At 43.4% G+C, this 16,815-nt stretch overlaps 1 protein-coding gene across 1 annotated transcript in view; it reads left to right on the forward strand.

Moving 5' to 3' along the window:
• Positions 1–16,815, forward strand: part of PAPPA2 (pappalysin 2) — a 198,917-nt gene that overhangs the window by 100,440 nt on the left and 81,662 nt on the right. Inside the window, exons 13-14 of the mRNA XM_084851216.1 lie at positions 397–607; positions 15,385–15,556. Coding sequence (XP_084707342.1) covers positions 397–607; positions 15,385–15,556 — 383 coding nt within the window. The remainder of the gene's footprint in view (positions 1–396; positions 608–15,384; positions 15,557–16,815) is intronic.

Raw genomic sequence — 16,815 nt, forward strand, 5'->3', positions numbered from 1 at the left:
GCTGATCTCCCAGAGCCATACCTGCCATCCCCTAAACACACTTCCCGCTCTTCCCGTAACTCAGTGGTGGTGGTGGGAGCAGCAATGAAGGTGTGAGGGGAGCAAACCTTCTCCTGCACTCTCCTTCCCACCTGCCTTTGCCACTGCTCTTAATTAAAGGAAAGGAAGTGGGGAGGAGTTTGGTGTGTGTGTGTGTATGTGTGAGAGAGAGAGAGTCAGAGGGCCACATGTCTGCAAGCCCTCAGATTGGCATGGGAACTTTTTTTTTACTTTTTCCATTTTTGTGGGGAAACCTGGAAAAATCTCAAGGCAGTCTGAGGAGAACTGCAGGCCATCTCTAATTTAGGGGATTTCATCATGGACCAAAAGTTCTTTTTATTCCTTAATCACCCTCAGCAACGTATGAGCTGTCGTGTCAGCAGAACCCACTGATCATCAACGTAACCGAAAACGTTGCCTTCTACCAAATCACCTCTGCCTTGTTCAACTTCTCCTCCCTCTCTGTGGGCATCTCTGCAGTGGCATTACGGACACATTTGCCATTAGAACCTTCCAGTCCAAGCAACTGCCTCCCAGAGCATGAGGGACACGGCTGCCAGAGACACAGGTAAAATGATGTTTTGAATGTACACTCTGGGCTGTACTTGCTGTTACAGCCAAAATAAAATTTAGCAGAATTCATTTTTAAAAATCTAAAGACAATGTAGGGCTGGTTGTGCTCTCACACTTTCATCCTAATAATGCAAAGATTAACAGAATTTAAAGTATGTATTATATTCCACTATTCAGGAAGCTCACAATGGTTTATATGGGGCTCCTAGGTGGTCTTCTGTTCAAATGCTGAATAGGGTGATACCCAGTTAGCTCTAAAAATATAGAACATTTTCAGGAAGATCTGGCAATACCTGCAAAAATACTACAGTATGGAACAGTCAGATCAGGATTTAGTATAGTCCCTTCCACCCCATGGGAATTAATAGTTGGGTAAGTCTGCCATACTCCCTTATTGCATTTCTCCTAATACATGCTTTTATTGTATGCAATTTTGCCTAATTAGACCAATTTTTTGCAAACAGTTTTCCTAATATAATGTATGCTTGAATTTTATTTTCACTAATATAAATGGTTTTGTGTGCACCTTTCCTTAATATACATATTTTTGTACACATATTTTGGTCAGAGAACGTCATTGCAAAATGTGGAGAAGTGCGAATTTTGAATGATGATGTAAGTTTTGGTTCACATATTAGTGTGAAAGTGCGAAATTAGATAAGTTTGCATTAAAATGTGAACTGAACAGTTCCACCCCCATCCCAAATTCATACACATGACTTCCCCTGCTCAGGTCTAGGAAAGAGAGCCTCTCTCAGCACAGGGCAAGGAAGAGGTCTTACTTCTGATTAGCCGATGATCAGAGATAAGGTCTTCAGCCTAGGGAGAGGGGCTGGGGCCTGGGGAAGAAGCTGGCGGGCTAGATGGTGAACCTCCATGGGCTATATCTGGCCCATGGGGCCAGCTTCCCCATGGCTAGTGTAGATGTTTGTGGTGGATTAGAAAGCAACAGGAAGAATCCACAGGGATTTGTGGAAGGCATCCCCTGAACGATGAGAAGGGCAAATGCTTTTGGCAGCATAGTTCTGGACAGAGTTGTGAAAGCAATTTAGGCCACATAAACACAAGGCTGTATATGTTCAGCCAGAAAGTGTCCTGTCCTCTGCGAAAGATGGATTCTACTCTCCATCTCTGTACATCAGGAGGCAGGACCTTCTGGAAGGTCCCTGAAAAATGGTCTAACAGAAAATACCAGTGCAAGTGAATTGAAAATCCCTTTGTACAGGTGCTAGGACATTGCCCTGGCATTGAAAACAGGTTCTGGGACTGAGGTCTGTTGAGGTCTAGCTAAAAATTAGGTTCCAGACATGGCATGGAACAATGTGCTGGTTAAAGATTCCCACTGGGCTACTGGGTTGGAATGTCCCAAACTCAGTTTTGGCACTCGCTGCATTCTGTTTAAACACAAACTGGAAGAAACATTAGGAGAGGATATCTCCATAAAACAGTTGCATTGCTGGGAGCTTGCTGAATGCTTGCCTTTCCACTTGCATTTTGGTTTTCTGCCATTTTATCGCCAGATGTCATGAATCAGTTTGAGGCAGCTCTGGAATGGGGACAAGGGAATCTCCTGTCACTGGGTGCCATGTTGTATTCCACAAATGCTTCCCTCGTGAGTTCTTGTTGCAGCCTGTCTGTTCTTGGTTTCCTTGGCCCACACAACTCTTTGCTCTGTGCAGTTAATGATAGCAACAGTAAAGAGTCTGTGGAGCTAGAAAGCACGTTGCAAAGGAAGTAACACTGGAAAGAGAGAATGGAAGCATGTACTCCCAGAACACATGAACTAAAGATCCCAGACAGAACTACTAGAGTGAGAATGTGGAAGGAAAACTTGACCTCCCCCCCGCCGCCTCTTCTCTGAGACTTGGGAAGTTAAGTGAAGTCTAATTAGGGCAAATCTTACGCATGTTTAGAGAAAAACATCCTACAACTCCCAGGTGGCTGGCTAGGGCATGCTGGGAGTTGTCGGCCTTTATTCTAACTAAACATGTATAGGATTGTGCCCTTAGTTTCTTTCAAAGAACAGTGCAGGCTCATGGAGGCCCTTGGTTAATCCATATCTTTTAAAATTTTCAAGGACAACACACATAGCGTACAAAACAGAACTTGGAGCCTCATCACACATCATGTATTTTAGGCGTACACCTGAGGCACTTTAAGTACACTTAACAATGTAAAATGTTTTTTAAACAGCAGTCACACACACACACACACACACACACACACCCCTTGTTGTTGTTGTTCAGTCGTTAAGTCGTGTCCGACTCTTCGTGACCCCATGGACCATAGCACACCAGGTATTCCCGTCCTTCACTTACTATGCTGTCTAGGTTTGCCATAGCTTTCCTCCCAAGGAGCAGGCGTCTTTTAATTTCATGGCTACAGTCACCATCTGCGGTGATCTTGGAGCCCAAGAAAATAAAATCTGTCACTGCTTCCATTTCTTCCCCTTCTATATGCCAGGAAGTGATGGGGCCAGATGCCATGATCTTTGTTTTTTTAATGTTGAGTTTCAAACCAGCTTTTGCACTCTCCTGTTTCACCCTCAACAAGAGGCTGTTTAGATCCTCTTCGCTTTCTGCCATCAGGGTGGTATCGTCTGCGTATCTGAGGTTGTGGATAATTCTCCCGGCAATCTTAATTCCGACCTGTGATTCATCCAACCCGGCGTTTCTCATGATGTCCTCTGCATATAAGTTAAATAAGCAGGGCGACAATATATAGCCTTGTCATACTCCTTTCCCAATTTTGAACCAATTGGTTGTTTCACGTCCGGTTCTTACTGTTGCTTCTTGACCTTCGTACAGGTTTCTCAGGAGACAGGTAAGGTGGTCTGGTACTCCCATCTCTTTCAGAATTTGCCACAGTTTGTTGTGATCCATACAATCGAAGGCTTTAGCGTAGTCAATGAAGCAGAAATAGACGTTTTTCTGGAATTCTCTTGCTTTCTCCATGATCCAGCGAATGTTGGTGATTTGATCTCTAGTTCCTCTGCCTCTTCGAAACCCAGCTTGTACTTCCGGTAGTTCTCGGTTCGCATACTGCTGAAGCCTAGCTTGTAGGATTTTGAGCATCACCTTGCTGGCATGTGAAATGAGCGCAATTGTATGGTAGTTGGAACACTCTGTGGCGTTGCCCTTCTTTGGAATTGGAATGTAAACTGACCTTTTCCAGTCTTGTGGCCACTGTTGAGTGTTCCAAATTTGTTGGCATATTGAGTGCAGCACTTTAACAGCATCATCTTTTAGGATTTTTAATAGCACAGCTGGAATACTGTCATCTCCGCTAGCTTTGTTGTTAGTAATGCTTCCTAAGGCCCACTTGACTTCTCTCTCTAGGATGTCTGGCTCAAGTTCAGTGACCGCACTATCATGGCTATCAGGGACATTCAGATCTTTCCTTTATAGTTCTTCTGTGTATTCTTTCCACCTCTTCTTAATCTCATCTGCTTCTGTTAGGTCCCTGCCTTCTTTGTCCTTTATCATGCTTGCCTTTGCACAAAACATTCCCTTGGTATCTCCGATTTTCTTGAAAAGATCTCTAGTCTTTCCCATTCTGTTGTTTTCCTCGATTTCTTTGCATTGTTCATTTAAGAAGGCCTTCTTGTCTCCCCTTGCTATTCTCTGGAACTCTGCATTCAGTTGGATATATCTTCCCCTTTCTCCCTTGCTTTTCACTTCCCTTCTTTCCCCAGCTACTTGTAAAGCTTCATCAGACAGCCACTTGGCTTTCTTGCACTTCTTTTTCTTTGGGATGGATTGAGTTGCTGCCTCCTGAACAATGTTACGGACCTCCGTCCATGGTTCCTCAGGCACTCTGTCTATTGGGTCTAATCCCTTAAATCTATTCCTCATCTCCAGTGTATATTCATCAGGGATATGATTTAGGTCATACCTGAATGGTTTAGTGGTTTTCCCTACGTTCTTCAATTTAAGCTGAAATTTTGCAAGAAGCAGCTCATGATCAGAGCCACAGTCAGTTCCAGGTCTTGTTTTTACTGACTGTATAGAGCTTCTCCATCTTTGGCTGCAAGGTACCTAATCAGTCTGATTTCGATTTTGGCCATCTGGTGATGTCCATGTGTAGAGTCGCCTCTTGTGCTGTTGGAAAAGAGTGTTTGCTATGATCAGCGTGTTGTCTTGGCAAAACTCTATTAGCCTTTGTCATGCTTCATTTTGTACACCAAGGCCATGTTTGCCTGTGATCCTGGTGGTTTCTTGACTTCCTCCTTTAGCATTCCAATCCCCGATGATGAAGAGGACATCTGTTTTGGGTGTTAGTTCTAGAAGGTGTTGTAGGTCTTCATAGAACCGATCAACCTCAGCTTCTTCGGCCTCAGTGGTTGGGGCATAGACTTGAATGACTGTGATGTTGAATGGTTTGCCTTGAATTCGTACTGAGATCATTCTGTCATTTTTGAGATTGTACCCCAGTTCTGCTTTTCCCACCCTTTCGTTGACTGTGAGTGCTACTCCATTTCTTCTAAGGGATTCTTGCCCACAGTAGTAGATAGAATGGTCACCTGAATCAAATTCGCCCATGCTTGTCCATTTTAGTTTGCTGATTCCCAAGACGTCGATATTCAATCTTGCCATCTCATGTTTGACCACCTCCAGCTTACCTGGATTCATTGATCTGACATTCCAGGTTCCTAAACAATATTGTTCTTTACAGCCTCGGACTTTCTTTTCAGTACCGGACACATCCACAGCTGAGTGTCCTTTTGGCTTTGGCCCAGCCGCTTCACTCTTTCTGGTGCTACTTGGAAATTCCCTCTGCTCTTCCACAGTAGTATATTGGACACCATCGGACCTGAGGGGCTCATCTTCCGGCATCATCTCTTTTAGCCTTGTGATAGGTTCCATGGGGTTTTCTTGGCAAGATTACTGGAGTGGGTTGCCATTTCCTTCTCCAGTGGACCACATTTTGTCAGAACTCTCTGCTATGACCTGTCCGTCTTGGGTGGCCCTGCACGGCATAGCTTATGGCTTCACTGAGTTACGCAAGCCCCTTCGCCACAAGAAGGCAGCGATCCATGAAGGGGACACACACCTTGCCCTACTGCAAACCAGTTTTGAAAATCCACTCCATTTCAAAAGCAGTTTGCTATGTGGTATGTGTGGGGTGGTGGTGGTTACTGTTTAAAAATCACAAATCCAACACTCCCCTAGGCACATGGAGCTAGTTGTATGTGTGTGTTTTTCATCCCAGCCAAGTCAGGTGCCATTTAGACATAGTCCCAGCCACATGGGAGCTACATTTCTTTGAGCAGATCCCACAAGGCTGGAGTTTGCATGTGAATGCTGTAACCATGTGGGAAAAATGTGTATGATGCATTTGCTCTGCTCACAGGGTTGTGTCATTCTGACAGAGTCCCCACCTGTATGTTACCTTATCAGGTCCCATGCAAATATCTTACTGTGTCTGTAGTGCACCAGTGAATGCAACAAATATGTCTTTGCAAACGTGTCTCATACAGCTTCACTCGCCAGGATGCAGCTCCTTGGTGCATGTAGACTTAGATCTAGTTCTCATTAAGCTGATGTTCCTGTGCCACTGTGTTACCACTTCAGACTGAATGCTGTGCCTGTTTCAGAGAGAGCAGACCCAGCCACACTTGCATGTGTCTTAGTCTAGATTGTGTTACTGCAACACCCTCTGTGTGGAGGCATTGCACCTTGAAGGGGGTTGAGCTGTGTGATACAAAAGGCATTAAGAGAAAAGAAGGGTTGCAAAAACGCAACTTCCTCTACCCTAGCTGCATTTAGACTTCTCCAGGCTATTTCTTCCTGCTCTCTAGTCCTGCTCTGGTCTTTCTCTCTCTGGTCTCTCTCTCTCACTCACTGGCTGTCTCTCCCTTTATATCCTCTCCTTCCCCCAAACCAAAAGTACTGTTTCAAACCTGGAGAAATGAAACCCAACACAGGAAAATGAAACCTAACCAAGGGAATGAAACTGCTCTTCTAGGCATAGCCTTTTCTTTTCCTTGCCTCTATAGGCCTCAGACTTTCACAGGGGGCCATGGGATACAATGAATGCCTGAGGGGAGCTTGGTTAGTCAGGTAGTGGGTAGAGTCAGGTTGGAGTTGCAGGACCTTAGATAGCTCCAAGCAGTTGCTCCAACAAGGTGTGGAGCCCAGCTTTCATTCCTATTGGGCCAGACAATTCCTCCTAGCCCCTGCCCCTTCCAGAAGAGTGGAGAGCCTTAAAGGGACTGGTTCTCTGGGCTGTAGTTCAGCACTTTGTCACCTCTCAGTCAGCTCCTGCCTTGTCTGTAGCCTGCACTGATGAGCAGGGACTGGGGAGTCTGCGGCCCTGGTCTAAAGGAAGCTGGTTCTTAATGGATATCTGGCTCAGGGAGTGCTTTCGTTCAGCCCACTGACGGTTTGCACCACAGATCTTCATGATTCTGCTGGTTCCTCCCCCTTTATGTCAGAATCCTGGATGCTCAGGGCTGGGGTCAAGACTGACTATCCATTAAAATAATCTGGGAAAGTCTTGGACATCCTGCCAGCTTTTGAGAGAGACACAAGAGAGGGGATTTTGTTCCGTCTAAAAAGTTACTCCACATGTCATTGCATCATAGAAATGGTTCATAAAGAGCAGGGGAAATAAAACTTTTTAAGGCTACAGTACTATCTCAGTGCAGCGCATGCCAGGGAATGAAAGTACTGAAATCCAGAATTAATGACCCATGTACTAGGGCATTGTGTCCTACCAACTGGTCATTAATCCCTTAATTAAGGAACTGTGTATGTATTGATCCAAGTTGACATTAAAAATGTACTCTGTATCGTGGCTTGCTAAATTGTTGTTGTTGTTCAGTCGTTCAGTCGTGTCCGACTCTTCGTGACCCCATGGACCATAGCACGCCAGGCCTTCCTGTCCTGTGCTCTCTCCCGGAGTGTGCTCAAGTTCATATTCATTGCATCGGTGATGCTATCTGGCCATCTCATCCTCTGCTGTCCCCTTCTCCTTTTGCCTTCAGTCTTTCCCAGCATCAGGGTCTTTTCCAGAGAGTTTTCTCTTCACATTAGGTGGCCAAAATATTTGAGCTTCAGCTTCAGTATCTGTCCTTCCAATGAGCAGTCAGGGTTGATTTCCTTTAGGATGGACTGATTTGACCTCCTTGCAGTCCAGGGGACTCGTAAGGGTCTTCTCCAGCACCACAGTTCGAAAGCATTGATTCTTTGGCGCTCAGCCTTCCTTATAGTCCAGCTCTCACAGCCATACATTACTACTGGGAAAACCATAGCTTTGATTAGACGGACCTTTGTCGGCAAGGTGATGTCTCTGCTTCTAACTATGCTGTCTAGGTTTGCCATAGCTTTCCTCCCAAGGAGCAAGCGTCTTTTAATTTCATGGCTACAGTCACCGTCTGCGGTGATCTTGGAGCCCAAGAAGGTAAAATCTGTCACTGCTAAATACCCAACATTAATATTATCAGGATTTTTGAAGGAGATGAAAGGCTTTCAAATATGTAAAGAATATTGCAGCCAAGATTACACTGGCTCTGCAGCTAAGATTGCACCCACTGACAAAGAATGATCAAAGGCCAGACATAAGCAGATCTTGGTCTAGAGTAGAAATTGAAAAACTACCATTATCTGTGCTGCATACAGAGGCAAGGAGAGTTTAATTAAAATTGGTAATGTCTGACTAATTGTTGGAATGCAAGTCATTACAGATCATACATTTTCAATACTGTAAGGGCTGTTTCACACCCATTAGGTTGTATCCAAATTTAGTCCTACTTAGAGTAGACCCCTTAAAACGAATGGGACTTCAGTTAGTCAGGACTGTCTTAGGTCCCATTAATTTCAATAGGCCTACTCTAAGTAGGAGTAAGTTTGCCACCAAGGCCTAATTCTCACTGAGGTGGTAAACCTGTATCTGGGTTGTACCACTTCATGCTGTAGGTGAGGGCTCGCATGGTTTAATGCTTCTAGAAAACTAGCATGTCAGGGAGAAGGGTTCTAACATAGCCTGTTTCTTTACATGCTAGTTTTCTATGTGGAGGAATAATTTTTTCATGGGGGAGCATCCATTCATCCATGCATCCAGTTATTATAATTTTTTATCCCCACTTCTTCTTAAGAAAATGCCCAGGGTGGCTTACACAATTGGAACAATTCAATAGAACATCAATAATAAAATAATTAAAAACAAAACCACTACAGAGCAGCAAATAAAACAACCAACCCAAACCCAGAACAACCAAAAGTATTAAAGGCACACAGGAGGCCCCCTTTACTTAAGGTGAATCACAAAAAACGGTTCTGCCATTATAAGCCTCAAAATTCAACTGCTTATAGAAGTGATACCTGTTTAGCTAATAATGTGAAACTTGGCATCCATGGTCTATAGCTGAGGTCTACAGTTGTGCAAAATTTCAAATGGATTTGAAAAAAATTGCTAAGGTACAGCAAGTAAAAAGTGCCGAAAGTCACAATCATACTTTTTACTCCCAAGCTGCGGCTCGGCATATTCAAATTTTGGTGAAAAGTAATGATGAATTTTATTCAGGTTTGTCGAGGAGATGTGGCTTCCATTGGTTTGGTGAAGTTCTGAGCAGTGTTTCAAAAGTTATTATGGTTTTTCTGCCACATGAAAGTGTATTGCAGCAACTGCTGGCAGAATCATGCCAGGCATGCTTAGATTCACTCTGAAGCTAGAATGCTGCCAGTACTCCAGTGTTTTGAGAGAAATTCCAGAGTTCTTTTCAGCATTCTGACAGTAGCAAAGAGGAGACGGGAAACTGTCAACTGAAATTAGAATGAGGTAATTTTGAAGGCTGTGGGAATCACTCTCACTGATTGATAGATCACTGATGAAGAGAGGATAGAGAGGGAAATCACAGGATTCCATGTTGGAATCCTGTGCAGGCATATCTATTCATTTTGAGAAATTTACACAGTTAATAACTTGTTAGTGTTTTGTTTTTGTTTTTTTCTGAACACTAATAATAAATTTCTTTTTTTAAAACCAGGGAAATTCATTGATAACAAACCTGGCAGTTTAAGACCAGAGTTACGGCTATCTCATGTTGGCTTAAACTCCATGAAGCCAGAAAATTAGCAGACATGCTCCACGATCAGTACTGATGTTGTGCTATGTCACATTGTCCAGATTGGTATGAGGAAGGCATCCCACAATAGATTAACTCCCCCTATCACCCAGGAAAAGCAGAGACCCACGTGACTGAGTTTTAAACACTCTATCCGTCTGAAGCTCCTCCCTGCTTTACCCCCAGGACAGAGCTAATTCTCATCTCCTCCTACTTCAAGCCTATACTTATCTCTATTTCTAAAATTCTGGAAACTCCTTTGACTTTTTCTCACAAGTTGTTAGGAGTCACAGCTCACTCCACTAGGGCAGCATCCACATCAGCTGCCTTAAGTACTAATGGTCCCCTGGCAGAAATCTGCCACCTGGACAAGTCCTAATTCCTTCATAGGGCATTACAAAATAGGCAGATGCCTTAGTGGACACGTCCTTTGTCAGGAGAGTCCTCCAGCAGGTAGTAGTAGTACAGTAGACCCGGCCTCATATTTTTCCCACCCAAATAAGGGCTCTAGCTTTAGCATATTCCATTGTGCTAAATGGAAGGCCTTCTTCACACCAATCTGGAGAACGGAACATTGGTACTTACCAAGAAGGTTCCTTCTGGGTTGGTGTGCGGAAGGCATCCCAGCCACCCCTGTAACACCACTGAGTCTATTTGCGTAGGTAATCAGGCCCCTAATCTCTGCACTTGGCTGGCCAGACCTTCTCCTAAGGATCTTCAAAGTTTGTTTTCTCAGATTGGTTTCTAGGATGATGATGATTTACATTTCTCTACCTTCCCATTGCCAAAACTCTGGACATTTTACAGGAGTTAAAACACTAAAATACAATATACAAAGTTTAAAAACCATTTACATAAACGCACACAGATAATATATACAAACAACATATAACTAAAAGCAATTTACTAACAAACTGTCTGTTCCTCTGTGGTTCTTCCTTATCCATGATACAAAGAGTTGTTTTCTTCCTCAGTTTCTGAGCTTTAGCCACAGATGGAACTAGCTAGGAGGAGCTTTGGACTGACAGAGTGTTTAAAGCTCAGTCACGTGGGTCCCTGCTTTTCCTGGGAGATAGGAGCTAACCCATTGTTGGATGTCTTCTGCACACCAACCCAGAAGCAACCTCAGTGAGTATCCATGTTCTGAATTGTGCTTGGTTACAAGCGACAAAGGGGCATGGGTGTCCTCTAGCAATACAGTAAGGCTCAGATGCTTCATAAGGCAATAGAGGACCAGGACATTGTGGGGCATCTTTGCTGGTCCCAGGCAGTCCCTCCTTTCCATCTGGATTTGGGCCTGAAAGACCCAGGAAAAGTGTGGCTTCATGGAAGGGAAGTTGTAAGCAAGCACAATTTGTGACATTGCACAATACCATTACTTATCATGAAGAACACCTCCGCTAAATCAAGTGGAAGACTGAAAAACAAGCCAATGGTGGAGCCTGTGGAAATGTACCAATCATAGGCTAGTATCCAGTGTTAGGGTGACCTCACCTGACTATGTGACTGGCAAATCCAGACCTCAGTTTCCTGTGTGAAACTGGACACACAAATACAAAGCAGCTGACAAGCAGCTATGAGAGGAGATAATGGTTTGTGGCCTGTAAAAAAGATGATGCTTGCTTGGCTAAGCTGAAGGGCTTCAGAAAGTATGGACCATACTACATGTCACAGGCTAGCTCACTAATGTATCTGATCAAATGACCTCTAGCTCATAAAAGCTGCTATCATGATACATTTTTTTAAACGCTAAGGTGCCACAAAACTCTGTATTGGTTTTGGTACAGCACAGCTATCCTCTTTGATTTTGTGCCCTTTTTATGCCTTTCCATGTTGGAATTTCGTGGGAATATCATATCTGGATTGCAACCTGAATGTGCCTTAAGAAATACCTTTTGTCTTCTCAAGATAGCCAACTGACCCAGGACGTTGTTGTTTTTGCTGTAATGGCTTCAGAAATTTGTGCTAAAGCGCTAACTGCCATCACATTTAACTGTAAATATTATTTTTGGGGTGTAAAAGCCTAGCTGTATTTTAGTTCAGATTCACTTAATAATCAGATTAATAAAATCAGATCAATCTGTAGAGAGGAGGAAAAATTCAAGTCCTAGAGCTGGGCCCTACATAGGCTCATGAATATACTGGGATCGTTGGATTGAATTCAGTCAGTTGCAGTCAGGGGATCGGACAGCTCTCTGTAAATTTGTGAGCATGTGTGATAGTTGGGCAGTTTCATGCCACAAAATGTGAGTGTGGTGGGTAGGCAGGGAGATCTGCGTTGCAGGTAAAGTACATGCCCCCAGAAACTACATGTGCTTGTAAAATATATATTAAAAAGAAGCAAGTGGAAATAGAAGCTAGTGGAAGAATTTTTAACAGCTGACCTGAAACCAATTCTCACTTCATAAACATGCATGTGTGCAAGGAGAAAAGAAATATTATTTTTATGGTCCTTTTTCTTGCATTCTTTCTTGTCCTTCCTTTCCCTGCCCACCAAACACTTCAAAAATAGTCTGTTCCATTGTAATGTTGGACTTCAGAGCTTGGCCGTGCTCTTTCTGTGCATATGGGGCTCCAGGGGGATTCATGGGGGCTCCATTGCAACTGCCCATAGATAAGCTGATACTGGGCAAATTTGTTTGTTTGTGTATTTATTCATTTATTTGAAGTATTTCTTGGCCGCCTTTCAGGGCAGAAGCCCTCCCAAGGTGGCTTACAACAATAAAATACATAAAAACATCTAAAATTTTAAAAGTAGTAAAAACGTAAAAACAGCAATAAAACTAGCAGCCATGTTAACAGCATCAAGAGCAAAAATAGCAGACATATCATGAGAAAGCCAAGGTAAAATAATATATTTTCAAGGCCTTCTTGAAAGTCTGCAATGATGGAGCATGGTGGACCTCCAATGGCAGCTTGTTCCAAAGGGGTGGGGCCACTGCAGAGAAGGCCCTCTTTTTAAATTTTTTAAAAATTAAATACAAACATTAGATAGGAAATTAAATTACAGTCAACTGGGATCACAAGAGTTTCAGTATATTAATAACCTTATATTTATCCACAAAAGTTTTTCAGGAGTTTAAGATTCAGTTTTAATTATTGAAATATATCTCTCCATATCTGTCCATGACATGATGGTCCCCAATTTCTCTTTCCAAGAATCCTTCCTTCCTTCCTTCCTTCCTTCCTTCCTTCCTTCCTTCCTTCCAAGAAGGCCCTCTCACGTGTGATCACCAACCTGACTGCTCTCACAGGTGGGCAAATGAGAAGGGCCTCTCTTTCTGATCTTAAAGTACAGGCAGGCTGATGTGGGTGAGGGGGGTCCTTCGCGCTCGGAAATGCACTGGTAACAAGTGCAGCTGGTGCAGTACAGGCATTATGTAATCAAATCACCTCGCCCCCACCAATACTCCGGTGGCTGCATTCTGCACAAGCTGAAGTTTCTGAACCATCTTCAAAGGCAGCCCTACATATAGCACATTACAGTAGTCCAGCCTGGACGTGACTTGTGCATACCAACCTAAGCTGGTAAAAAGTACTCTTTGACTCCACAGCTATCTGGGCTTCCCCAGTTAGCTCAGAGTCCAGGAGGACTCCCAGACTGCGCACTTGGACTTTCGGTGGGGAGGAACCCCATCTAAGACCAGTTGTAAACCTCCATCCGAAGTAGTTGGTTTCCCAAGCCACAGTATCTCCGTCGTGTCTGGATTAAGTTTCAGCTTGTTCACCCTCATCCATCCCAAAAACAGCCCCCAGACACTGGTTCAAGAGTTCTGCAGCCTCCCTGGGATGTGCAGATGGAAACGAGAGGTGGTAGAGCTGAGTATCATCCGCATACTTATGGCATTTCAGCCCAAACCTAAAAAGCAGATTCTCAGTCTGCTTCCCCCTCCAGGGCTTCCTCTTTGTCTTCCTGGTGGTGGGGCTCAGAAATATAATAAATGAAATGAAAGGGGTGGGCATGTGTCCCTCCAGATGTTTCCGTCTTCGACTACCATAATCTCTCACCATTGCCTATAATGGCTAGGGCTAATGAAAGTTGTAGGCCAAAACATCTGGAGGGCCACAGATTGCCCACCCGCGCTTTAGGCTAATTCACCCTGCACCATTTGCCAAGCCATAATACCAGCTTTAAAGATTTAAGGATGTGATTAAATATTCCATTGGGACCTCCCAACTTCATTGAAGAACTTAATGAATCACTGCCCACTGTATTGGCCCCAGGCCTGTAACCAAGTCACCTGTAGTTTTAGAGGGGCCTAGAGATCCATAATGCTTTGCCTAGGTTCATGATAAGTGCAATTTCCTTGCTAGTGGGCCTCTGAGCATGTGTGATGAGTCAAAGGTCGATAGCACGGCCTCGGCACATTCCATGCTAACGAAGGCTAGTATCTTATCAGGGCCTAGGATGTCTATATTTATGCCGAGTTACAGGTGGCTGTGCTGGGAAAAGTTCTGATTGTTTTCCTTCTGAACAAGTGCTGTTAGCCTATGCTGGGAAAGCTGAGGATGAATGCTAATTAACGCTTGCTGCTATCATGCTGCCTCACTGCTGACTTGTATGGTATAAAACCCATTTTACCCCACAGCTCTGGATTAAGAGAAGCTGTCTGATCCAACCATTGGGTATGCCTGTGTGCTGTAAGTACTCAATAAAGGCTCCTTGTAAGCAAACCTGGATCTGGCTTATCATTATCTCGGCAGCTCCAAACCTTAGCAGCCCATGGCCAGGGCATACACGCAGATACAAGTACTTTATGTCTTTTCCACCTCCCTCAAAATCCACATTTCCTCTTAACATTTAGCACTAGTTACATATGACACAAAATATTCCTTCTGTGGCTTGGTTTTGGTTAATGGGTTCATAGTATGTAATTAACTCTTACTCTGATGATTTTCTATATCAAATGGATCAACTGTTCTCCTCTTCCTCCACCGTCACCCCATGTCCTACTTGCAAGTTGTTCCCTGAGGACCCTGGTCAGGAGAGGCTATTGTTTCTCCTAGCTCTTAACAATAAACCTATATTTTTTAAAACAAATGTCATCCACACTGCTAATTTTTTAATGAAAAGTTTGAGTTTTATCTCAGCCACTGTATTGTCCTAGAAACATTCATTAATAATGGTTCTAAAGAGAAAATCAAAGAGACTAGCTCTAAACCATTGATTCTAGCCTAGGAAAGAGCCACAACAAATGTTCTGTCATAAAGTGCTTATGTTTCAAAGTTATGAACTGAAGTTTAATAACTCTATGGCTTCACAGAAGGATGCAAAAAGAGTGCGGAATAATAAGAGAGAGAAACTGAAGGGGTCAACAACAAAAAAGCAGCACAAAGTTAGTTATGAAAAAATAGCACTAGAACACAAATACTGACGCGATGGAGTGGGGGTGGAGATGGCATGGTAAGTGATAGGGGAGGGGAAAAACCCACCAGATAAAGGGTAATGCTTTAAATTTCCAGTTAAGAATATAATTAGAGCTCTACTGGATAAGTGTTTATATGAGTGTTTGTATTCTTGTTTGTAGATCACCCCCTGAAAAAGGAAAGAAACCTTTCTGAAACACATCAGGGTGAATAAATTAGGCACTCCTTTGATAATTTCTTCTATTGTTTTTATGTTACACAGTGTGCTTTCTCTCGCCTTCCTGCAGTGCAGTGCAGGAAGCTGCATTTGGTTCCATTCTCTCTCTTTCTCTCTGCAGCTGCACCCAACAAACTTGTGGAGAGCAAGGTAGCTGTGTGCTGCCACATATCCATCATGCTGCTGCCGCCAACTGCACCCCCAGTAGTCAGGGGAACATGGAATGCGTAATTACTTGTGAAAATGGATTTGTCCTCCATGCCACCCATGGGCAGTTGCTGCGCCCAGGACAGGTGAGTAGATGGGAGTTACCTTATTGTTCCAGATGTGCTTCAGCAAGAGAGGGTTTTAATTTACCATGTCAGATGGAAATTCCTGATACTTTCTGCCGGGGCAATCAATTCCTTCCAGACATTTCTTCTTCCCATTTAATATCTGTACAGCATGTCACTAAAGGATTTTGTGGCAATGGTTTCATCAGTGGTGGTGGTGATGGGAGCAGTAATGAAGCCTTGGCATTTATTGGCTGAGCTGATGGGATGATATGGAATATTAATGAACATTCTGTCACCCAAGGAAAGTTGCCATCTGCAGGATGTTTTCAGTGACTCAGCTGTGTGAGTTGAAGTGTATGGCTAGTTAAGGTGAAGAAAAACATTTCATGAAGGCTTAGGGACTGGAGCAGGTATTTGGGCACGGGTCTGGAAAGTTCAGTGGGAAGAGGTCCTAGAAGGCATGAAAGTTAAAGGAAACCAGGAGTTAGGGTAGCCAAAGGATGAGAGAGGAACCTGAGGCAAGGCTGAGTGTTTCAGAAATGGTCTCACCCTCCTTTAGAGTTCTAGCCCACAAATAGACTGCAGTATTAGTGTTAGGCATTATTATTTCATTTTTTTCATTTATATCTAAGCTTTCTTCCATGAGGGAACTAAGGCTGTATGCACAGGGTTCCCAGGCCAGTCTCCCATCCAGGCCCTGCAGGCCCAGGCTGGCTTAGCATCAGCAAGGTTGCTTGTTTCATGTTGCTTCCATCATCCGGTGTTATATATAGATATAGATATAGATGTAGATATATAGAGATATATATTCACATACATTCACACACGCACACACATACATGAAAGGGAAAATTGGAAAGGAAACTGTGTAGTCGTTGTGGTTGTAAATATGTCTTTGAAGACCTATAGCTATGTTTCTGTAAAACATTCCATTGTTTAACTTTGGTGCTCTGCACAACGTCTTGTACTTTTCCTACTAACCTCCCTGCTTTTGATTCACCCCTGTTCTTCCTTACTTTCCTAAACCCCTTCTACAGCTACTACATTGTTCCTTGCCCCAAAATATTTTAATCTTTGGCAAAAAGAATAAAATATGGGAGATGGAAACCATACAACTTCCTGCAAATGATAACTGTTTGCAGAATTTATTTTGAATGCAAAAATTAAGTTTTCTTTGTGCCAGATTTTGGTTTTCTTGGAAATTTGTATTTAGTCATGCATTAGGCCAAATTAATCTCTGATGTCACAGTGCGTCAGCTAGTTAGTGGATCATCTGA

This window comes from Heloderma suspectum, chromosome 4 (assembly GCF_057233095.1).
Source record: "Heloderma suspectum isolate Gila_16-S chromosome 4, 16-S_ref, whole genome shotgun sequence".
NCBI classification, from domain to species: Eukaryota; Metazoa; Chordata; class Lepidosauria; order Squamata; family Helodermatidae; genus Heloderma; species Heloderma suspectum.